A 25159-nucleotide genomic window follows, 5' to 3' on the forward strand; every position below is an offset into this window, starting at 1 on the left:
AGAGCAAAGAAACGGGCCTGGGACAGAGCCTGGAGTTTAGGAGAAAGGTATGAACAATAATCTAGTAAAAATGAGACTGAGAAGGAATGGTCAGACAGATAGGAGGAAGACCAAGACAGAATAGTTCCTGGAGGGAAGAAGGTGTCCAAGAGGATGTAATAGTTAACCATATTAAAAATAAAAGCAGATTCTGAGAAGAGGCCATGTTGGATTGTTAGGTTAAAAATTTATGGTGTTTATGGAGAGGGAAGTTTTGGTCAAGTGGTGGAGTCATTTTCTAGCTGGCTAGAATCCATTTCTTCCATTAGATCTAGAGTTTTGAACCTGTACACCTTTTTCAAAATATCTACCCTCCAGGAAACATGTTATGACTAAGATGAGGGATGCTCTTTTTTTGGATAGATAATGAATTTATGTTCAGTTACCCTTGCCAAAAAGTCTCTTGAAAACTTTGTTGTTACTCCAAAATTTGCATCTAATACTTTCTTACATTTTAGGTAATAAAAAAAAAGTTATTCAACTCTATTATATTGTATTTTAACATGCTTGCAGATAGATATCGGGCCAAGTACAGAATGTTGGAAAGAACTAGCTTTGAACCAATTATAGAGTTTATATAATCTTGGTTATACATCAGTATGAATGACTATAAATTTCAACAAAACTTTCTTAGATGCTTCTTTTAAGAAGCAACTGCTATAATCTTATGTCAGATCAATGTCTCTATTCCCCTCCTAGCTCCAGACATACAGAATACTGCTGCCAAAATCATTTTCTTCTTCTCTGACCGTATCACTTCTCTCCTACAAACTTTCTATCAGAGGAGTCAACTATCATATTAAATCCAAATTCCTGTCAATGGACTTTAGCATCTATTAAATATTGCTTACATCTTGAATGTGGACGCTTCCTTCCAGCAGGGTCAGTGTGGTCAGGCATAGTGTGCTGAGCCACCTCCCTGTAGCCATTACCAGGCTCTGTCATACTGTGAGAATCTCTTCCCTAGTTAATATTCACCAGGTTGTTTCCTTCTTATTCTTGAAACACTTGTTTTGATAAAAACTTGTCTGTTCCTTCTGACTTTTCTATCTTAAATAGAATTTGAATTCCAGCTTATACTTCTTAAGAGCCCTGCAATTTCCCTTTTGCACTGTGGCTTATTTCTCTAGGTTTGTTATATGAGCCCACTCATAAAATTAGTTATCTGTGTTTTGTCACTCCGTTTGTGATGATAAGTACAGTGCAATTTCATTTTGATGTTCAGGGTTGATTTTCCCTCACATTTCATTGATTCTTGGACTGTAGTCATGGCTTTATAAGAAACAGACATGTAACAGGCATTATCTTCAGAAATTGGAAATGTGGCTGAAATGGAATTATCAGACTTCTCCTCAATTAATACAAAGCTCCAATACTAACTTCTTTTAAAACTATACTGACCCTTGAAGGTGGGCGTGGGAAGCATGAGCATTCCATTTTTCTGGTTGTGAGTGGGTAAATTGTACTTAAGAAATACTATTTACTTAATTCCCAGTTTCTTTTTTTTCTTTTTCTAGATCTGAAGCAATTCTTCCTACCCTCCCCCACCCCCTCCCCTTTTTTTCCCTTTTCTGGTTGCCACCTGAGGGTTTTTACTTTTTAGAGATTGTAGGGTTATAGTGATTGTTAGTAACTTAGTCTTTATGTATATTCTAGCTTGTTTCTCTTATAGAATTCTTTATTTGTTGCAGATAAAAATGGGAGAAGATGAAAGGGAGGGGAGGGGATTGTTAGCTAATATCAGGTAACATGTTTCAATAGGAAATTACTATTTTTGACAAAGGAGCATGTATTTAGATGTTAAAGAGTTATTAACATAGAATATAGAAATTTTGTTTAATCTTGGAAATAGATTGTGTCTGGTTCCACCAAATACAGAGAGACATATCTCTAGGAAATTGGTCAGTAGATGATTAATTCTTTGGTTATAAGGACCTATCAAGTTTTCAAAGTGGCCTTTAGAAGTCTTAGTCGATTTGATTTACTGGTAGAAATAAAAGAGGGGATTTTTGCTTTTCATTCTGAGAAAACATAATTTACATAAGAATGATAAATTAACATTAAAAATTCATTTTAAGTATCCATAAAGTGTTTTTAAAAGAATAGTAGAGGATTTAAGCAATTCTGGTTCTAATGTAAATAAATTTGATTTCTCAATAAAAAGAAAAGGTAGATGAAAAAACCAGAATCCCAACAATATTTGTCTGTGTGAAACATTTAATTTAATGCAAAGAAAGATGTACAAGAGAAATGAAGAAATCAGGATGAGGCTTACCAATTTTAAATAAGCACACATTAAATAACATCAGATAAATTTGTGAAGAAATATTTGAGAAATATAGAAAATAGTGATAAATGATTTTCAATATTCCACGAACAATCACAAATCAAACAAAAGTATGACAAATCAAACAGATGACAAAAAGATAATTGAGAAAATTATAGGCTTCTAACCATGTTGAATAAACTAAATGTAGTAGATATGCAAAATTAATGCCATAAAGATTTTATTCAGGTTTACACAATGCTTTCACAAAAAGACTACCATCTTGGTAATGTTTCCTATATTCCAATATCACAAGTAAGTGGTAAGAGTATTTAGAAGTTTTGTCTTATTTAGTTGAGCTTATATGGCTGCAATGACATGAATCAGAAAGAATCAAATATCTTCTGCTTTTTTAGGCTCTAATACGTATGAGGAGGCAGCTGCCTACATTCAGTGTCAGTTTGAAGATCTAAACAGAAGAAAAGAAACCAAGGAGATCTATACCCACTTCACCTGTGCCACTGACACCAAAAATGTGCAGTTTGTTTTTGACGCTGTTACAGATGTCATCATTAAAAACAACTTAAAGGAATGTGGGCTTTATTAAATGGATTCATAAAGGTAAAACTCTCTGTATGTTTTTAGTATCCATATTTTAATAATATTTTGGCCTGCTCTGATGAACCTTCACTAGCTAATATATATATATATATATATTTTTTTTTTTTTTTTCTTTTTTCTTCTTTCCCCCAGATATTATGGTGTGGAGTATAAGAACCAGACTTCTTTTGCTGCCCCATGGGGCATCTTTGCAAGCATGAACGGGACCAGGGGAATGACAGCAACATGCAGAATCTTCACATTCTCTAGCACAATCTTCTGTAAAAGAGATCTCTTGATTGACATGCAATGCTAAAGTCAGACATTGGAAATGGAGCAGCTCTAAAGTATGACTTGATCATCACAACATGAGAGTTTCACAATCTCAGGCGTGTACAGCTGGTGTAAATTTGAGGTGCTGCATTCCACAACTTCAATATGTAGCTTATTCTTGTTTCTTTTTCTTTTAACAGACCACCACTAGTCCATTTTTAAAGTTTTTTTCCATCTAAAAAATATAACTCTACTAAATTTTATTTCTTTGTTTGCAAAAGAAACTTTATTTAAAAAAACAAACAAAAAAAACCAAACAAAAAAAACCCAAACACTTAACTATGCACATATATGACCAGATCATTTTGAAAGTCTTCCTCTTAGTAGGAACTCTTTGTTTTTAACTTTTGGGATGGTCATAATTTAATATGACCACAAGTGAAAGTTAAGTTCTGGCCACGATGGCTTTTTTTGAATGAAGCTTGGTTTCCATCTTGTTCCCAAGAACCACAGCAATTTCTAAAAGAAAATGATATTGAAAATTTCTGCAGTAGGATTATAGCTTTTTTTTTTTTTTTTTTTTTTTTTTTTTTTTTTTTTTTTTCCTAAGCTTATGGTTGAGGGTTGACCTGGTTTATGCTGATAACCAAATTACTACTTTTCAGATTAAGACTGTTGTAGTATGTAAAAGCCAGCTTCTTGGGCATGGGCACACCCCAGACAGCTGCTGATTAGAGAGAGGAATTGCTAAATTCCAAACTGGATGAAAGACTTTGTGGGTGCACCTCTACTAAATTGACCGCTTTGATTCTTGCGTGTTTGTCTCAAGTCAGTGGGGGAGATTTATGAAAGGTGCACCTTGTTTTCCATCTATCGTGGCCTTTTTTCTTTGAAGAGACATCCAATCTGTATTAGCAGTGCATGCCTTTGCTTTGTCGATGTGGTGCCAAATTCCTGTTTGCCATTGTTTTTACTGTAGTCCTGTTAACTCTAGTAAACTTGAGTCAGTATCATCTTTTACTGAAACTTGCAACTTGGGATGCCCCCCCTATCATCACTCCTATTTTGTTAGCCTGTACAGATTTCCCTCTGTTATAGTTGTCAGCAGTATTAAAATGGTGAGTAAAGAGTCAGCTTTGCTCCTGATGCTTAACAAATCCTTCCTGGAGAGATTGCTCTCTGTTTCTTTTGTTCTTGTCAACTCTGACTTGGCCAAGGGCCGAGAAGGGCTGAGTTTTGGTACAGCTCCCCCATTTCCAACCACTGTTCCTATGCCATAGTGATACAAGTGATAGTCCAGTGCCATTTTTCAGGTTTATGTTCTGGCTGTGTGCCAAACCACCACCGTGTTTTATCGTCACAGGGTAACAGTTATAGTAGAAAGGACTTCAGCCAGAGTGGCAGAGACCCTTGTTCAGAGTCATCCAGGTAGTAAGGGAGGGGAAGCAGGATTTGAACCCTGGTCCTGGGACTCCAAAAGGAGGATTCTTTCCATGGCCTAATGAGAGGTTCCTTCTGTATTATTTATAGGACAGTTGTCATCAAATACTCTAGAGCAAAATGAAAGTCTCCATGGCAATGACTTATTCCAATCCTTTGTACCCTTTAGCCATGTAACTTTCCTCTAATAACAGGGGATAGTAGTCATGTAATAGAGCTTTGGGGATAAAAACCTACAGCAGCATATTCTTGGCACTTTAACACTTGGTGATGTAACCTTAAAATTCTTGGTATTGAATGTTATTTCATAATCTCTTAAAAATAGAAAAATTTTAATGGAAAAGATTTTGTAGCTACAACAGGTGACTGGTGGTCTTAGGAAGTAGGTTTGGTAGCTTACTTGTCCACACTGGACCTCTCAAGCCGGCAGGCCTATTGCTGGACAGCCCTCTCTCACAAACAGCTCGCAGTCTAACGAGAAAGACAATATGCTAACAGCTCTTCCCAAACAAAACACATACAAAAAAAATGGGGGGAAAGACTGCTTGGAAAAAGTGGGATCTTACCTGGGACAGAGTCAGGGAATCCAGAAGGGAGAGAATCCTGCGCATTTGAGGGTGGCCAAGAAAAAGGCATTTGTGCAAGGAAGAGCGAGGATCCTGGGGTCTGTGGAAGCCAGAAGAACTCAGCTAGATGAGATGGAAAGGCAAGAAAGACTGTGTTATGAAAGACTGTATGAGCCAAATGGAGGACTTACTTTTGATTCTGGACGTGGGGGGTGGGTGAAAGACACATGGTCAGACTTGGGGGACGGCCTGGAGTGGAGAGAGACTGGAAGCAGGGAGAGCATTCCGAAGGGATTTGTCACAGTACTCCAGATGTGAGGTCTTGAGGGGCCCACAACCAGTATAGAGGCAGTATCAAAGAAGAGGGGTGCGTACGGAAGACGTTGCAAAGGTAGAATCTGTAGTCCTTGGTAGGTTGGAGATGGAGAGCGAGTGGAGCCCAGGATGACATAAAGGCTTCTCGCCTGAGGGACTGGGAAGATGGAGTGCCTTTGACAACAATGAGAGTTGGGGAGAAGACAAGGCAATTTTGGATCAAGTACATTTAAAGCGTCTGAGGTTTGTCCAGTTTGAGATGTGAGGCCGGAGGGTAGGAGGGAGGGCTAGAGCTGATGAGGGCACCAAGGGAAGGGGCAGAGAGGGAGGAAAGCAGAGGTCTTGGGCAGCCTCAGAGGAGAGCCATATTAGTGGGCGTGACCTGAGTGAAGGTGAGCAGCTGAAGGAGAGCTGTGGGCAGGATTGGAGGCTGCAGAATGGGCAGGAGAACTGAGAAAAGGCCCTCGGGCTTGGCAGCTAAGAGATCATTGGTGACTTTGGAGAAGCAGCTTTGGTGGGAATGAGACTGCAGAGAGGGAAGTGGAGATGTCTTCTGTAGATGGCTTTAAGGAATGAGAGAAGAGGGGCCTCCCCTGACACGGTTGTAAGACATAGGAACAGAATACCATAAGTTACTGTCAGCAGAATAGGATGTGCATCACTAAAATGACCAAGAACCAAAAGTGGCTAGCTTTCCAGTGCATTTTTGTGTTTTTATTTGATGCTCTTTGATATTCTGAGGATGTGCCTTTTATTAGGAATGTTTTTTGCATATACTCCTTCAGGGTAAAGAGAAGAAATTTGAAGTGTTTAAGATTAAATGTGCTTTATACAAGGGAAGGAATTTCCCAATTACCAGAATGGATGAATTTCAGAGAGATAATTAACAATGGAAGGGATATTCTAAAAGACATCAGAAATAAAGTGGGCTAGCCAGGTTTCCAGGGAGAATCTGAAGATTTTGAAGAATGATATTGGTAATAAGAGTAACAATAAGTTAACCATAGAAAAGGTAAGAAAATGAAAGTTTAATAAATCAGGAACTTTTTCTACATGCCTTCATAGGAGCAACTCCAATAATTTTGCTGTTGACAGACACCCACCACCTTTCTGATCCCATTTCTCACTCCTCATATAAACTTTGGGCAGAGGTATAGGAATTTTTGTTCCTGGAACAAGACGCAGAAGTGGAGGCATCCTCCTTTGCTGAAGGACTGGCCACGGACAGACACTGGAGGACACAAGCATGATAATCATCAGCTTCCAGTCCAATCCAACATTCATATTCTGTGCCTGCTGTGTATAATACGCTAGATTCCGGAGATACAAAGGGAAAATAAAAAGCAGTCTCTCCATGAGGAACTTTTGTTCTGCTGGTGCAAACAGTTAAAATACATCCATGGTGGTCCCAGGGAAATGAAAAGAAGCTTCTCATGGGAACTGTCATAGAAGCTGAACTGTGAAGGAAACAGTCATCCTCAGAGGAGACAATGAAGTATATTACAGATATGGGGACCAGGGTGTTGAGGCAGGGACGTGGGAGTGCTGTGTCCAATTCAAGGCACAAATAAGCCAGTTTGACTCAGACATAAAGTATATATAATTCAGTTTGACTCGGACATAAAGTATATAAAGGAAAACAAAAAAATTTTTTTTCTTGTTTTATTTCAGCGTGTGCTTATCAAAAAATTGATATAACTATCAATTATATAAAAATAATGCTTTATTAAAAGCATTAGCAGTCTTCAGAATAAGTAAGGATTTACTTCTAGGTAGATGGTACTAGAGGGTGGAGGTAGACTGGTTCAAGCCTTCCTAGAAACTTTTTTTTTTTCCAAGTTTTAAGTTATTATTTTTTATCTTTATTTTAATAATTATAACTTCTTATTGACAGAACCCATGCCAGGGTAATTTTTTAAAACATTATCCCTTGCACTCACTTCTGTTCCGATTTTTCCCCTCCCTCCCTTCACCCCCTCTCCCAAATGGCAAGCAGTCCTATACATGTTAAATAGGTCACAGTATATCCTAGACACAATATATGTGTGCAGAACCGAACAGTTCTCTTGTTGCACAGGAAGAATTGGATTCAGAAGGTAAAAATAACCCGGGAAGAAAAACAAAAATACAAACAATTTACATTCATTTCCCATTGTTCTTTCTTTGGGTATAGCTGCTTCTGTCTATTATTGATCAATTGAAACTGAGTTAGATCTTCTCTTTGTCAAAGAAATCCACTTCCATCAGAATACATTCTCATACAGTATTGTTGTTGACGTATATAATGATCTCCTGGTCCTGCTTATTTCCCTTAGCATCAGTTCATGTAAGTCTCTCCAAGCCTCTCTGCATTCATCCTGCTGGTCATTTCCTACAGAACAGTAATATTCTATAACCTTAATATACCACAATTTACCCAATTATTCTCCAATTGATGGGCATCCATTCATTTTCCAGTTTCTAGCCACTACAAAGAGGGCTGCCACAAACATTTTGGCACATACAGGTCCCTTTCCCTTCTTTAGTATATCTTTGGGGTATAAGCCCAGTAGTGACACTGCTGGATCAAAGGGTATGCACAGTTTGATAACTTTTAGGGCATAATTCCAGATTGCTCTCCAGAATGGTTGGATTTGTTCACAACTCCACCAACAATGCACCAATGTCCCAGTTTTCCCACATCCCCTCCAACATTCATCATTGTCTTTCCCTGTCATTCTAGCCAATCCGACAGGTGTGTAGTGTATCTCAGAGTTGTCTTAATTTGCATTTCTCTGATAAATAGTGATTTGGAACACTTTCATATGAGTGGTAATAGTTTCAATTTCATCATCTGAAAACTGTCTGTTCATTTCCTTTGACCATTTATCAACTGGAGAATGGCTTGGTTTCTTATAAATTAGAGTCAGTTCTCTATATATTTTGGAAATGAGGCCTTTATCAGAACCTTTAACTGTGAAAATGTTTTCCCAGTTTGTTGCTTCCCTTCTAATCTTGTTTGCATTAGTTTTGTTTGTACAAAGGCTTTTTAATTTGATGTAATCAAAATTTTCTATTTTGTGATCAATAATGGTCTCTAGTTCTTCTTTGGTCACAAATTTCTTCCTCCTCCACAAGTCTGAGAGATAAACTATCCTATGTTCCTCTAATTTATATTTATAATCTTGTTCTTTATTCCTAAATCATGAACCCATTTTGATCTTATCTTGGTATACGGTGTTAAGTGTGGGTCCATGTCTTCCTAGAAACTTAGAGAAGAAAATTAACAGTTAATGCTGAAAAAGTAATCTGGAGACAGATATTGCAGGGCTTCAGACTCCAAACTGGGGGGGGGGGGGGGGGGTTCGTTTTATCCCAAGGTTTCTTGTGTACAGGTGGGACATGGTTTGAGTTGGGGTTTAAGATGATTTGGGGGAGGAGGGGGCAGGGGAAACAACTACAAGGAGAAGAGCTCAAAGAAAGGCCTGGAAGCTGTTGGTTGCAGAAGTCTAGGCAAGAGGCAGTGAGGGCATGTGTTGTGAAGAGATGGGCCTGAGGTGTGCAGGAACAGCAGGCAGGGTGTGGTCCTTGGAGGGGTCAGTGAGAAGAGGGAGAAAGGGAAGTTGGGAGTATGGGTTCTCCTTAAATGAGATGCCAGAGGGCCAGGCACAGATGTCCAGTGACATTGGTAATGGGGGAAGACCTCAGAAGGCAGGTCGTGGCTGTTAGGGCAAAGCCTGGGGGGGGGGGGGCGGGGAGAGGGGGAGGGAGGAGTATGGTGGGGAGCCAAGGGAGAGCCCGTGGCAGGAAGGCCGGGGGAAAGCAGTGTCGGAGAAAAGGAGAGCATTGGCGGCTAGGGGGCTCAGAGTGCTGGCCTGGGAAGGCCTTGCTTCAAGTAAGACACTGACGTGTGATCTTGGGCAAGCCGGAGAAGAGGGCCTTCCTGGCCTGTGAAATGGGTGCACCAGCGTTCCCTCCCAGGGCCACGGGAGGGTCACACGAATGCTGTGTATCATCTGGCTAGGGAGGAGCAGTTTCAGTTACGTGGTGATGTCAGAAGCTAGATAGCTGGGGATGGGGAAGTGAATTGGAGAAGAGGAAATAACCAGAAGTCTGGACAGCCTTTTCTAGGAGAGAACAGGAGAGCCGTTTTAGTCCTGGCCACGGGGTCTGGGATGAGAGATCTAATAAACTTCCTTGCACTGTCCCTGTTGACAGGCAGGTGCAACCCAGTGGACCTCCTCTCCCTGCACCGTGATGGGGGAAGGCCAGAACCCTTCACGAAGCACAGGCTGCTAGCTTAAGGGTTTATGGCTGACTAGACCCCAGCCAGATGCATGCTGGAGTAACAGAGAGAGTATAATTATGTATGTGACAGAAGGGAACACCATGGCCTTCCAGGGACAGACTTTCTCTCCGGGCCTTCTCCCCTGACTGCACCTCCCTCACCCACCATCCCCTTCATTGCCCTATTACTTAAGTGGACTCCAAAATAGTCCAACACCAGGGACTTTGTTTTCTTGTTTTATGTGATTGTATAATCCCTTGATAAATTTGTGTTCTGCTAAAGGTTAACAGGCTTCAGAATAAGTAGAAATAATACCTCTTTTAGGAGTCGGGTCAGCCTGGTTCGCCTTCCCAGGAACCTGGACATAAGAGAGGTAACTTTAATAATTAAGAACTACTTATACTTGAAAGGAATCTTAAAGATCATTTAATCCAATCCATACCAGAATAAGAATTTCCCTCTACAGCATCCCCAGTGACTTATATTTCCATTTATGGGCAACCTATCATCTCTTGAGGCAACTACTTTGTTTTTAAATGACTGAATTTCTTTGGAAGTTCCTTTAGTTGTGTTAGATAGTGTATTCATTGTTGTCCCTTACAGCCACATTGAATACACCTATCAGATCCCTCACGGTCTCTTTTTCCAAACTAGATATGCCCAGCTCCTCAGGTGACATGGTTTTGGCTTAGTGGCCATCTTGGTCGTACTCATATAGCTGGCTTGTATCTCTTAATATGTGACTTCCAGAACTGTTTTGACTGGTGTGGTTGAACTAGCACAGAATAAAGTGGGAATGCATATTTCAGTTAACGAGAGATGATTGCCCACAAGCTTATAACTTATTAGATCAATAAATGTTGGGGGGCATTTATTGTATGTCGGACAACATACAATAGGGTTGACATTTGTGATCTAGCCTGGAAGCTTCTTGAGGAGATTGTATTGCAGTGCAGAGGGGAGGGATATGTATTGTATTGTGACTGTATCCATAGCATCTAATAATACTTAGGCCCTAGGCAGATGCTTGTGGAATAGAATCCTATACAATCATATAAAACAATTCATAAGGACCTACTTTTTTCCTAAAATTGTAGTTTTCTTAGATTTTTATCCTTTTCAAGTTTATTCCCATTCTGTTTTCTCTTAGAGACCAATTAATTCTCTGCCTTTACATGGCCATGTAAGATTCATTAAAGGGGATCACGCGAGGCCAATGAAATACGCCAGCAAATAAAGGCTAGCCAAGAAGGCATCAAAAAGAATTTTATTAGAAAACAAATTCTTCCAGAATTCACTAACAAATAAGCTCTTACTTCTGGCTTGTTGATATATATGTACTTGACTATTCTCCCACTTAAGAAATTAATGTGGCACCAGTTAGTGAAAAGTGCCTGCATTAAAGTAACAGTACTCTTCCATATTTTGAGCAGCAAGGTGACAGAGTGGATTAAGTAGGAGGCTTAGAGTTAGAAAGTTGTTTTTCAGTCATGCCCAACTCTTTATGATGCCGTTTGGAGTTTTCTTAGTAAAGATACTGGAGTGTTTTGCCATTGCCTTCTGCAGTATGTCCCCATTTTACAGATGAGAAACTGAAGCAAAGAGGTTGAATGATGTGAATTCAGCTTCTTGACTTCAGCTAGTGCTCTATACACTACACCACCCAAACCCAAGTGGCCTCAGACGCAGTAGCTATGTGACCTTGGCCAAGTCACTTTATCTCAATTTTATCTATTTACCTCAATTTCCTCATCTATAAAATAACATCTACCTCCCAGGGTCAATGTGAAGCTCCGATGAGATAACAGTTGTACCGTGCCTGACATGTAAGCAACTGTATAAACATTAGCTTTTATTATCACTCTTGGAACTCTTAGCATAGTGCTTGGCACATGGTAAGTGCTATATAAATGTTAACTGCTATTACGCTTAGCACAGTGCCTGATCCACAGTAAGCAAGCACAGTACAGGGGTTAGCTACTTTTGATTTTTATTTTAGAAGAGTACTACTGATGAGTGAACAAGAAACTTTAAAAATCCAATGTTCTTATTTTATTTATTTATTTATTTGCATTATTGTGCTATTCAGGTGGAAGCGATGAGAGCAAAAGCCAATAGTGTAGTAAACTGAAACGATCAAAGGAAATCCTGTGGTGGAAGCACTAAGATAAAAGAAGAGTTGCTGTCCTGTGGCTCTGCTGTTCCTTTACTTTGTTTTGGGGCAGAAGCCGGTGGTATCCATGAGGGAAGGGTCTGGTTATAAAGGACTTTGTAAATCCTGATGCTTACCTTTTTTTTTTTTTTTTTTTTTTTTTTTTGGTCTTTCTGAAAACTAGTGGGATCAGTAGAAGGGATAAAAAGAACTCAGTTATGGAATGCCTTCCATAGGTTGTCACCTGGTACTCGCTGCAGTCCTGTGGAGTAGACAGTTCTTATCGTCCCCATTCACAGAAAGACCCTTAAGGCTGGGACTTGCCCAATGCCAGCACTGGGTTCGAACTGAAGTGGCGTGGGTACTATTTCTTACATCTTACACATATTTCTTAAATACTGCTCACACACAGCTTGGGACAGACCATTTCTGTGTGGAAATAGAAAGGTTCTCTTTTTTTGTTACCTTGGTTTGACAGGTACAATCATAGAGAAGGCAGGATCTGAACTCAGTTCTTCCTGACCCCAAGTCTAACCCTCTGCTTACTTCACCAAGCTATTCCAGACAGCTCTGTCATCCAAAAGCAAGCTACCTGTTTGTGATCATTCCAGATAATTACAATAAGCTTTAGGGCATTCCTCCTCCATCATACCACAAGTAGAAGACTAAAGTGGAATTCTGCTTGAGTGTAGTTATTCTGCTTTTTTCACTTAAGTGGGGCAGAGAAGGTTGTTTACCTTTGATTCCTATCACTGTCGCTTGAAGATTGTCTTGTCTATGGCTTAAAATTCTTGGGCTTCCTCTCTGGCTCTTAACCATAAAATCATGGACTATTAGTTCTGATACTTTGAGAACTTCAGATTTGCTTAAATATAATTTATTATATTATTATTCTCTAAAGTATTACACCTCTCTGCTTGGAACTCTAAGGATGGTCTGGTTATGGTTTTTGCCCTTAGGATATTGTTATCACATAAGATGACCTCAGAGGTCATCCAGTTCAGTCCCCTCATTTTAGAGCTGAGGAAATAAGTATAGGAAAGGTAGGTAACTTGTCCAGTGTCATAGGTAGTTGTTAGCAGAATCAGCATTTAAACTCAGATCTTTTTGATTCTGAATTTGGCATATTTTCTATCACATATTGGTAGTGAACTATTGAGGATACAAATTAAATAAACCTAAATATTTCTATATTTTAAATGTTATACTCAGTTTTAAAATTTGATCAGGACAGGTCTCAGAACAGTCATGTTAAGCCGTGTGTGTGTGTGTGTGTGTGTGTGTGTGTGTGTGTAAAGGTCACAGTAATCAAAAAAAAAAAAAAGCTAGAGTTTCATAGAAGTTGGGAAAACAGTTTGCTTTGGGTGGATTTGGTTTGGGGTTTGGAGGTGTATACAAGGACAGGAGTGTCTGGCAGGTTGTAAAAAAAAAAAAGTCTGAACATTTTTTCACTTAATTCTGTGGTGATTCTGCTCACAAATATGTTTCTTTTTTTGGGAAATGGAAAAAGGGGAAGACCATTAAATATACAAAATTGTAACAGCTACACATTCCTTCCGTGAATCTCAGGCTCATATGGTTCCATAGTATCAATATTGGTAGTAGCAGACAAAAGTGTGAATGTATGTTTCTGGCAAGGAACAGGTTTTCATTTTAATCAACACTTTCCTTTATATACTAAATCTTGACTGCCAAGAACATTCCTCACTGGTATTTGCAATTGCTAAATCTGGATTTTACTTAAACACCTCCTGTCAAGTTATTTCCAAGTTTTCTTTCCCCTTCCCTTCTCCCCTCTCCCCCCAACAAGAGTTCAAGGGAGCAATTTTCTTGGCCTGACAGGGGATATTACTTGTTTGCAATCAACATTACATGGGCCCTATTGCAGAGATTTCTGTTGCCTAAATCAACACTTGCTGCCTTTTTGTTCTCTTGGAACGTGCAATAGTTGAAATGAGAGCTTTTCACAATGGATATATGAAAGCCAGACTATAAAGCTAGTTTCTTCCCAGGTTCTAAAGAGAGCAGGGAATGTAGAAGAGGTAGTCCCGGGATATGTATCCATTGTTCTGTAGGATGAAATGAAGAATCAGGTTTGAGTATCAGCTGTGCCCTTAGCAGAACTATGGCAATGGCAAGTTACTTAGAATTTTTGCCTTTTTCTCATTTGTAAACTAAGGAGGGTTGAACTTAGATGAAATCTAAAATGTCTGTCAGCTTTAACACACTATAATTCTCTTGATTTTATTTCTGCTTAAACCAAAAGCAGCTTCCTTTGCTCTCCAATGTATTGTGACATAGCTGGTAAAATAATGGACGAGAGTTCAAGGCCATTCTGTATTCTTTGTGAGAGGTACAGGGATAGTGTGTGGATAGCTTTGATGTGGTCCTAGACCTTTCCTAGAGACTACCTACTTTTGCTTGTTTTGTGGCTCTTTGGAGGCTCCTTCCATTGCTTTCAGTACAATATTTGACAACCATTTGGTAAACAACTGTTATCTACCTAACAAGGTAGTGTTACATAGTAGACAGAAGATCTGGATTTAGGTACCATCTCTTAACACATTTTGATTATACCACTATGAGCAAATCCACCATGAGCATTGTTCCAGGTAAGTTGTTGCTATGTATTGGAAAGAGTTTACATACCCAAAGTTTCCTTCCTACACTGATAAAATCATGTCTATTCTTCCCAAAAGTATGGAAACTTTAAAGTTCTTGGCTGCCAATGCCTCCATTTCCTCAGCATTTAGAATGATTTTTAATTTTGGATTAGTTGCTGTGCCTGCTGTTTTAAAAAAAAAAATGGGGGCTACAGCTTCCCATTGGGACTTCCCCAAATAGGACTTTTTAAAAAATTATAATTTCCCATTGTATGTCTTGAAAATTCACAAATTTGCAAAACCTAACCTGGGATTTTGGTCCTTTTGGAACCAAAGAGTATAGTACATGGAAACATGCAGTTGGGGGCATTTTATAAGCTGTTTTGATTGGGGGTTTTTTTTTGGAATGTCTCATTCCACAAAATTTGAGTGTTGAATTTTAAAAATGACACCATGTGTCTGTGCTCTTCCACTGTGAAAGCTTAAGATATAACTTAAAAGGAAGCCCCCAAAGTCCATTAGCTTCTAATAACCCTCTCCCTCAGCAAAAAATGCTAAGACGTTGCCACAGACTGTTATGAAGAGCCAATTAAGCATGCTTCACCTCCAGTGGAGAATGGCTTTGCTGTTCTTGTTCCTGGGAATTGCCTGGCCTATTATTTCTTTTTTAAAATACAAAACAAAACATACTACAGTTTCACATTCATTTTTAACATGAAAATTTCTTTTGAGTTCCAAATTCTGTCTGTCTCTCCAGGCCCTCCCCCACCCACAGAGAAGGCAGGCAACATATCCATTATCCGTTGGCCTATCATTCCGATTTCCCAAACTATCATTCCGATTTCCCAAACAAGTGTCCAGCCCTGCCTGTTTTTTCAGATGGGTATCTGCTGACTGACGAGAACTAGAAAAGCCCACAATCCTTGAGGTTTTCTTTGATGATGATATCTGTGACCGCATCAAACACAAATTTGACATTCTGGGTGTCTGTTGCACAAGTCATATGACTGTAGATTTCTTTGACATCTTTTCGCATATTTAGATCAAGGAACTGGTTCTTTATGTAATTTCCTGCATCCTCATATGAGTTGTTCCCTGTTTTTCCAGAAAAAACAAAAGCAGTAAAGGGATGAAAAGGGGTTTGAACAACTTGGTTTCCTCATTGGTCATCTTCAGGAAGTCTTTAGCATCTAACATCTCAGGATGTTTTTGAGGAGCAACTGAATGAAATGTTGCTTTCATCCGGGTTCTTGGTGTCCTGAGCCGGGAGTCTTATAAGCCTTTTGCATTAGAGCCCACTCCTCACCCCTGCTAGCCAAGGGTTCTCAGCTAGTCACTGCCACACTTACCATCATACTCGGGGAAGCAAATGCTGAGGTGAACCTTCTTGATCTTCTCCTCAAAAAGATCCTTCTTGTTGAGAAAGAGCACAATGGAAGTGGCCGCAAAGAACTTGTGGTTACATATGCTGTTGAACAGGTGCAGAGACTCGTGCATGCGGTTCTGGTGGACAAGAAAGTCAGACACCTTTCACACCTGCTCCTGACTCCCTCCCTCTTACAGGTAGACAAGGACATGCAAGGAATCAGCTGAAACAGAAACTTTTAGGAGCTCACCTTCTCAGAATGGAGAGAAACCTTAGCAGTCACTTGGGGCAATCTGTAACTGGGCAGGACTCCTGGCAGTGGACCTAACACCTGGCCATCTCTCTGCCTTTGCTTCAGAGCCCTGGAGTGAGAGGGAGCCCTATCGATCTCCTTGGGCAGCCCATTCCACTGGTGGAAATTCTACCCTGAAATCCATCTCCCTCCCTGCAGCTTGCCTTTGGGACCAAACAGGATATATCTACTCCCTCGAGATAGATATTCCTTCAACTACTTGATGATATTTATCTTGTCTCCCTTCAAGGAGACACTATGATAGGGTCGAAAGACTCACATCTGGAACCAAATCTTGGTTCTGCTAATACTTTTGTTACTTTTGTGACTTTATACTTTCTCATCTGCAAAATAATAATTCCTTCCCTGAGGACATTTCCAGATCTAAATCTAGATTCCTATGATCTTGAGATCTCCAAATGTAAGAGGAACAGGGAAATTCTTATCCCATCTAGATACAGATAAACTTGTTGAGTTTTAGCTACTATATAATTATGAATTTATAGAAAAAGCTGGACTTAATTTTAACCAGCTGTTTTAAACAACAAAAAAACTTTTTTATAAATGGGGGTAAGGGGAGATGCTCCCACACTGTGTTTCAATAGCTACATCTCCATCTCCTACAGGGATTATTATTGGGGAAAGCACAGATGCTATTGCTTCAGCTGTAGGGAGGAGGTCAGATCAGTAGTTAACAGTAGTATTGCAGGTTGTTGGGTGGTTAAGGAATTTCTCTCCCTGGGAACCCAGCTTAGCTTGATGGTTGGGGAGGAGAAAAGATGCTGATAAACATGATTGTGTTACTATTTCTGCTTTCCCTCCTCCTCCTGTACATTGTTTAGAGCAGAAGTTGTGGGCTCACAGATCCCAACCCCATCTCTAAGGGAGGGTCATGAGTATTATTGGGTCAACAAGTATTTATTAAGTGCTCATTATGTGCCAGGCACTGTGTTAACGTGACAATGTATACTAGATTAGTGGGGTTGAGACTTGGCTCCAGATTCTAAGCAAATTCTCCCAGACCTCAGTGACAAAAGAAAATTTGGGGGTCCTCAGGTCCTATAGCAGTGGGAGAGGGGCAAAGCTTTCACTCTCAGTGCTAGAACAAAGGCTATACCTCCCATGGAGCTGTTTGTATGTTCACGTTTGGATGATAGCTCCCCCCCTCTCCTCCCCTCTCCCCCCCCCCCCCCCCCCCCTCCGCTGTGATAGCTCAGGTCTTTCAGGCTCAGCAACTAGGGCTAAAACCTTCCATGCTCAAATTGGCTTAAACAATATAGTATTCACTTTACCAAGTACCAATGCCTATTATGGGCCAGTCACTATGCCAGGGAGTAAAGCGAGAAAGACCAGAGTCCCTGCCCAAAAGGAACTCGTATTCTCCTAAAGGAATATACACTATATACCCAGGTATGATAGGAGATCATTTGAGGAGGTTAATGCACCAAAGAGGAAGGGAGAGGGTAAATAGTGCTTTAACATCTTGAAGGAAGAGAAGGCTTCCGAGGGGCAGAGACAAGGGGAGAGATGGAAGCCTCTTTCACTTCTGGTTCTAAATAGAATGATGCTGTCATCTGAATTCCATGAATTACACTTTCACCCCAGCCTGTTACAAGCCAACTTGTGTCCAAGACTATTAAGGCCCCAAGCTTCACAGGCTGTTGGTGTGCATAGGGACTGGGTCTGTGCTCTTCGGTTGCAGCCAGAGAACGTCCAGCACTACTTCAAAGCCACTGAGAAGCTTGGAGCAGAATATACAAATTCAGAACAAGGACCTGTTTCACTGATAACCGATACAGGCTGAGGGCCACCGAGAACAAAGAGAAGAAATGGTTTCAGGAGATGGCTCTCCTGTTTCTGGAGTATACACTTGGAGAAAAGAACTTTTCTCTGTATTTTGAGTTTGAAATTACTCCAGTATGAGGGGCTGGCCTGAACTTGACAGCTTCTTCCCCTCCTGTTGAGCAGAATTCTAGAAATTCAATAGGAATTAGCCCTGGGAAATCATTCCACCATTTTTTTTTTTTTTTTTTTGGCTTTCCAGGAAGCATTTAGTTAAAATTCAACATGTAGTTACAAAGATAAAAACAGAGTTCATACTCTACTAGCCCATTTAGTTCTGTTCACTCTGGGCAGTTCTATTAGACTTCTAGCAGGTCTGTACAACCTTTGCTAGTAAGGTTGAACAAAGAGGCAAGCTTTACTTTTTTTCCTGGTTATCATTTTTTATCTTCTCTATTCCTCTGTCCTTTCCTGCTCCCTTTCTTGTCCCCACACACAAAGGCAGAAAAGAAAGGTTCTGCTAGTGACCTGGTGATATTCCCAGTCCTTGAATACTCTGAGATTATACCCTTTATATTTTTATGGAACAAAATGAAACAAAAAAGAGAAATGGCTGGATTTCTTAGGTCCTAAAACTCAGGGGCACCGTACCAGAGTTTGCAGTAGTAAGAGCAGGGTATTTACTTTTCCAGATGTGCAAAGAAATCTGATTTGGAAGATGAACACTGGTTGAAATCACACAATTTGGGGACTCCTAGAAGGAGAGCTTAAAAGTCACCATGGGGTTCGTTGAACTGGCTGTCCCAGAGTTTCTTAGCACAAATTCTACTCACCACTTCATCATCTTCCACCAGTACCATGTCATAGGCACTTAGGGCTCCACAGAAAATGATGCAGGTAACACCTTCAAAACAGTGGATCCATTTCTTGCGCTCTGACCTCTGGCCTCCCACGTCAAACATCCTGGGGGGGGGGGGGGGGGGGGGAAGAAGCCGCTAGTGACCCAAAAGCCCGTATGCTCATCATGGAGATGTAGCCGTCCCTGGAGAAGCACGGGGCAGCTCTCAGCCTCCTCAAGGCCTAGGGCCTGCCTGTGTCTGCTCTGGTCTGTGTGCCCAAGAGAAGCACCCACCTGAAGTTCAGGTCTTTGACTGAGAACTTGGTCTCTATGATCCCTGTAGTTTTGACCCGAGACCGGAGAACATCCTGCTCATTGGGGAGGTAGTCGGGGGCTGTTATTCGATCCAGCTGGTTGAGATAGCTAGGACAAGAGATCACAATGGAGGCCGATGTTACCCAGTGGTCAAGAACGTGCATTTCTAGTGTTTATTTTTAATTTTGGCTTCGCCATCGCCCTGTGTTTTAACATTGCTGCCTCTGGAGGTGGCGACTTGTCCGAGACCACAGAACTGACAAGGAGAAGCACAGTACTGTGGCCCACAGCCTCAAAAGGCCTGGTTTCCCTGATCCTGTGACTAGAATTTCCCAAGCCCTAGACACCCCGAAGCCCCTTCCGGTTCTGCCTCCTGTGACATGTGGTCCTGTAAGCATCTTCATGGCGCGGCCATGACCTCTGACCTCTGCACCCCACTGCAGCTGTTTGGTGCAATGGACAGAGCACCAGCCCTGAAGTCAGGAGGACCCAAGTTCAAATCTGGTCTCAGCTACTTAACACTTACTGGCTGTGTTACCCTGTCACTTAACCCCAACTGCCTCAGGGAAAAAGAGTGACATAAAATATATATGTAGAGAACATAATGGATTTTATCTTATATTTACTGTTATTTTCCTTTTAATGTGATTCTTCATTGATAGTATTGAATGTCTCCTATATCTCCCTTTCCCCTAATCAATTTACAACTAATTACAAAAGAGGAAATTGAGACTGGGGAAATGAGAGTTGGCCATGGTCACACCGATAGCAATTAGTAGAGTAGAAATAGCAATTAGTAGAAGAGGGCAGTTAGGTGGCTAAATACTGAGCCTGTAGTCAGGGAGACCCAAATTCAAATCTGGCCTCAGACATTTAATAGCTGTGTGACGCTGGCCAAGTCACTTAACCCTGATTGCCTCAGTTTCCCCATCTGCAAAATGAGCAAGAGGAGGAAATGGCAGAGCCCTCCAGCGTTTGCCAAGAAAGCCAATGGGGTCACAGAGTCAGACAGGGCTGAACACCACCGGGAGCCTGAACCCCGGATCTCCCGAGTCTTGGGAATCCCTACCAACGTGATACGTGGGTCCAGTTGGTGCATGTAGCAAACGGCATTGACCAGGCCCCCGTGGAGCCCCCTCCACTACACACTTCTCAGGATGTGCACGGCAGAAGAATGTGAACCTAGATCCAGACCTGGCAGGGGATCCTAGGCCCCCATTTTATAGATGAGAGAAGGAGGCCAGGGAGCCCAAATACCTCGTCCAACATCACCCAGGGAGTAAAGCAGAGGTGGGATTCGAACCCAAGCCTCTGACTTGAGAGCTCACTCTGCTCCACGTGTGGGACCTGGATAGAAAGAGTGTGGGAGCCAGAAGGAAGCACCACAGCCAAGCGGGACGGGCAAAGGAGGCCTGGCCAGAAATGGTCCTGGGAGCTCATTAGCGTTGGGGGTTTTGTTTTCTGGTTTGGGGCTTATCTCAGTATCATATTTATACTGTATCATCTCATTTTATTTATTTTCTGAGGCAATTGGGTCACACAGCTATTAAATGTCTGAGGCCAGATTTGAACTCGGCTCCTCCTGCTCTACCCACTGCCCCACCCGGCTGCCCCTCCTTTTAGACCACCTGTGTGAAGTTGATTTTTTACAAGCCCCAAACAAGACCAAGTCCGGGCTGGCTGAGCAGTGCGAGGAGCAGCGGGTCTCCCCGGGAGGTCAGACTTACTAGGAGGCAGAGTCGTTGAGCTGGTACTCGGCAGCCCGCTCGAAGCAGGCCTGCACGCCCGCGTCCTGCCACAGCTTCTTGATGATGACCACCAGCTCCGAGGGCATGGTCCCCTCCTCCATGGAGTCGGCCATGTTGTTGAGCTGCCGTCCATCATCCTGCGGGCCAGAGAGCCAGGGAGCAGGATAAGTGGGAAGGGTCTGGGTGGGCGACAGGGAGGGAAGGGGGCGAGGGGTCCCGCGGGCTTCCTCCCTGCTCCCTGCTGCCGCTGGCTGGGGCTAGAGACGGCAGCCACGAGGGGAAAAGTGGGGTCCCCGCAATCGGCGGCCGGGTTCTAAAGGCTTTATTCCCTCCTGGCTAAGACCCATGGCGCTTGTGTCCGACACCGGCTTTAGCTCCTGCCGGGTTCCCGGCCGGGACAGTTTAGAAGCATCCTTAAGATCGGATTTTAAATAAGGATTAATGATGGAGATGCTTCCTAACCACCCCGGTTGTGGGGCTCTTTAGGAGCGGATTGACCACGTGGCCTTCTCTGGGACCAACGGAGATTTTGGGCCCAGATTTCGGGAGGAGGGAGTGTGGTGCAATGGGCGGATGGGGAAGCACAGAGAAAAGGAGTTATGAGGGGCAGGTGCCAGTTTGTGCTCTGCCGTCGTATGGCTTCGGGCTGTATCTCACTGAGCTGTGAAAGGAGGCATTTGGGTCTTGGTTTCTACCTCTTGTGGATGGCATCGAGATGCAGAGGAAAAGGCTGCTTGTTTTTTGTTTGGTTCCATCACTTTATAGGATCATAGATTTCGAGGGGCCTCACAGACCACGTAGGGGGAAAACTCCACAGAGGAGGAGCCTTTGCTGCCCGAGGGCCCCAACCCCAAAGCCGCTTTCCTCACCCTTGGGCCACTCAGGAGTGATCCCGGTTTCCCGCCTTGCCTCCCCACCCATTAGTGGGACTCAACGCCTCGCCCCCTGGATGGACACATACCACGCGAGCTGAGTCTGCATAGTCAATGCCCAGGGTGGACATGGCCCGGATGATAGCCAGAATGGACTGTAACATGTTGCCATAGATGACGGCTTTGAACTCCAGACACTCCTCTGGTGTGTAGCCATCCTGGTGGATGATTCTAGAGGAGAGAGGAAGACCCTGGTCCTCAGGCGGACCTGGGGATCCCGCGGTTCCTCCTAGTTCGGGGAAATCCACGCCTGGCAGCCTGGTCCAGAGGGATGGCCCATTTGGGATTAGCCCCTTTGGGTCTGGGAGAATGGGTCAGAGCATCCCTCTGCTGCATTCCGGATGTCTTGGGCCCTCTTTCCCCCACCCCTCACTGCCCCTACATCTCCCCGCCTAGGGTCTTACTCACTTCATCTGTTTGACAATGGTACTCTTTCCTGACTCCCCAGCACCTGGAAGGAGAGAACAATTTGCCTTGAACCCCACCTTGTGAATTCTTTAGTCCACAGAGACGAATCTGTACAAAAATTGTATCCCCCCAAAAAAGAAATAATCCTGCTATCCTTGGGTTCAGACCCGAGGGGAAGGAAGGGACTTTTCCCTCCCAGATTTTTCCCTGTCTCCCTTGTGCTTGTTCCCATAGACCTAGATTGGATGGGTTTGGAGGCAGTTTTTCCTCTGCTTCCTTGCTCTGCTTTCCTTTTCTGGCTCCAGGTGAGGGATCCCCTCTGCATCCCCATGTCACCGTAGCCACGACTCTAATGGATCCTGCTGAATCTGGCCCCTGTGACTCAGGAGCAGCCTCCATCTTCTTACTCCACCTGCTGCCAGTTCTCCATTTTCCTCACCCTTCGTCACCACATTATACCTTTCCTCTAAGCAGCTTATTCTGAATTGGCTGAAAGCTGCTTGGGTTTAAGAAGAGATCATTTAGTGGCCCTGATGTCTCCTTTCCACCAGCTGGGGGAAGGGTGGTCTCTGGAGCCTGCCGAGCCAATTAATCCTGAGGTTCCTGCGGCCGCTCTGAGCCTTCCACCTGGATTCGGTGCATTTTAGTTTGGCTCAGCCTCGCGTGCCCGCTGACCCCATCCTTAGCAAAGCTCTTCCATCGCGGGCGCAGATGTAATTGTGGTTAGACAGACTGAGAGACTTTATAGTTCATACAAGAGGCCTATGAGGAATTCATCAAGCCATGGTTCCCCGTCCCCTCCGGGGAAAGCTACTCCAACTGTCTGGGCCCCCCAAAAGCTCTTCATTTCTCTTGCTCCCCAATTTTTTTCTTCTGTCATAAGGAGTCCAAGCAACTTGGCAAGATCAGGGCCAGATATGACTGGTTTTGAGACCTTGAAATCCTGGGTTTCAAAGTAGCATCCCTTGGAGGATGAACTTTTTGACGAAGTAGTAAGTTTCCCTGGAAGGGTTTAAGCAAAAACCTAATAACCACTTACTGGAAACGGCGTTCATCCACAGGGCTTGGAATAAGTGATCCAGAATCCCTTCTAATTCAGATTTTATAGCCTGCCCCATACTTGGGTTCTTTTAGTCCAGTCCCTTTTATCTGAATTATCCCTTCTGCATAGAGGGGAGGGGTCCACATTCAGAGTTTTCAAGGCTTAATACCTGCTTTGTCTGATGGGAGGGCTGAACTCCAACTCATCCCAGTCTACCAAGAGCCTTCTACCCTGAGAATAAGGGTATCGACCAACAATCTTGGGGGAGCAACAGTTCATCAACAAGCATTAAGTATTAATTATGTCACATGCTGGGGATTTGAATTCAAGCACAAAAATCTCTGCCCTCAAGAAACTTGGGTTCTAAAGGGGAAGACCAAACATAAAAAGGATGCTAAAATCTGGGTCGGGAGAAGAGGGTGGGATGGTTAAGTCAGAGAATGAGGTCTCTGGCCCTTCTCAGAAATGGAGATTCCAAGGAGAACTCTCCAGGGGAAGAAGGGCCCACAGGAGTAGTCAGGGGAGCTGAGGTATGATGGCTAAATCGTAGGGAAGGGAGTGATGGAGTGATGGATGATGCGATTCCCTTCCCCATTCCCTCCCTGCCAACCCCTGGTTACCTCACCCAGCAATAAGAGCTTGACAGTCTTTGCCTCTTTGTCCGCGTCCTCCTGAAGCTTTTTCTCCAGCTCCTTGGACCTCTTGGCTAGTTCTTTGTCCTCGGAACTGGCTCCGCTCCCCATCTTGCTCTTCTTTCCTCGGCTACCTCCTTGCTCTCTCTCTCGAGGGTTCTCCCGGGGCTGGGTCGAGGTGAGAGAGCAGACTACAGCTCTGGACGAGTTCTTTCTCTGTTCTGGGAGCTTTATGTCCACCCATGTGATGGGGAAAGCCAATTAAGGAGCTCAAGATGACAAATGGCAAAGACGAGAAGATGGAGAGGTGGGGTGAGGGGGAAGTGGGATGTGGGAGATTTGGGGGATTTTCTTGGTCTAGACTTTTAATTATAATAACGTGAGGAGCTCCTTGTATTAAAACTCACTCTACCAACGCAGATCAAGGATTCTTCTTTGACGTACAGTGTTCGGAGGATGCCCAAGGCCACTCATTTGTGCTTTCCCCATGAATATCTATCAGAAGCAAGACCTGGGTCTTCCTGGAAGAATCAGAAAAGACCACTTAAGGAAGTGGTACTTGAGCTGAACCTCGTAGGGGGTAGGGAGTTCCAGATGGGCAGGGGAGAAAGCATCCCAGGGAATTCCAGGGAAACACCCTCATTTCCCACAGACTTGGAAAAAAGGATTCCTGCTACCTGGGCATCTCCCAAGCTTTTTAAATGTTTTAATGGTGGAAGTCGATCAGCCACACAAGTGCCGGACTATAGGAGGTAGTTAACAAATGCAAGGTGACTGACTAGCGGACAGATCAATGCAGTGGATTGGGGGTGAGGGCAGATCAAGAAGATGCAAGGAAGTAAGGAACAAACACACAGGAAGCAGGTATATTATTAAGTACAGTGGTACATGCCAGAGAGTGAGGTCTGTGACTTCTTGGAGGAAGAAAGCCTTATCAGGCTAGGGAGGAGAGAGTAATTTGGATTGGCAATAAGGCTTGGGGGTGGGTGGGTGGGAGGAATGGCCTATAGAAGTTTAGAGGTGGGAGGGAGTAGAAACAGAGTTCAGCAAGCTGAGGCAAGGAGATATTCCGGGCACTGGGTGAGGCCTGGGAAATTACCCCCAGCCAATTATCTTTCTCAACAGCTACACAGATGTTCTCCCTTTTGGATCCAGTATCTGCAGAGAAGCATCTGACTGACAAAGGAGGCCCTATTGACAGCATGAGGGGAGGGAAAGGAGAGGCTGCTTTTTCGGAGGATCAAATATTTAGAATTCTTGGAACTGACCCCAGAGATCACCTA

At 43.0% G+C, this 25159-nt stretch overlaps 2 protein-coding genes across 2 annotated transcripts in view; one reads left to right on the plus strand and one right to left on the minus strand.

Moving 5' to 3' along the window:
* GNAI3 (G protein subunit alpha i3) overlaps positions 1-4311 on the plus strand; it is a 48735-nt gene extending 44424 nt beyond the window's left edge. Inside the window, exons 8-9 of the mRNA XM_031967223.1 lie at positions 2722-2926; positions 3059-4311. Coding sequence (XP_031823083.1) covers positions 2722-2912 — 191 coding nt within the window. The 3' untranslated portion in view covers positions 2913-2926; positions 3059-4311. The remainder of the gene's footprint in view (positions 1-2721; positions 2927-3058) is intronic.
* An 11078-nt stretch (positions 4312-15389) lies between these two features.
* GNAT2 (G protein subunit alpha transducin 2) lies at positions 15390-24838 on the minus strand. The gene is made up of 8 exons (XM_012549568.3): positions 23870-24838; positions 22203-22245; positions 21824-21965; positions 20842-20999; positions 19094-19222; positions 18795-18924; positions 15871-16024; positions 15390-15616 (listed from the first exon to the last, which is right to left on the minus strand). The coding sequence occupies exons 1-8, from the start codon at positions 23985-23987 to the stop codon at positions 15426-15428; spliced, it is 1065 nt and encodes a 354-aa protein (XP_012405022.1). The 5' UTR covers positions 23988-24838; the 3' UTR covers positions 15390-15425.
* Positions 24839-25159: the final 321 nt, after the last annotated feature.

Source organism: Sarcophilus harrisii, chromosome 4 (assembly GCF_902635505.1).
Source record: "Sarcophilus harrisii chromosome 4, mSarHar1.11, whole genome shotgun sequence".
NCBI classification, from domain to species: Eukaryota; Metazoa; Chordata; class Mammalia; order Dasyuromorphia; family Dasyuridae; genus Sarcophilus; species Sarcophilus harrisii.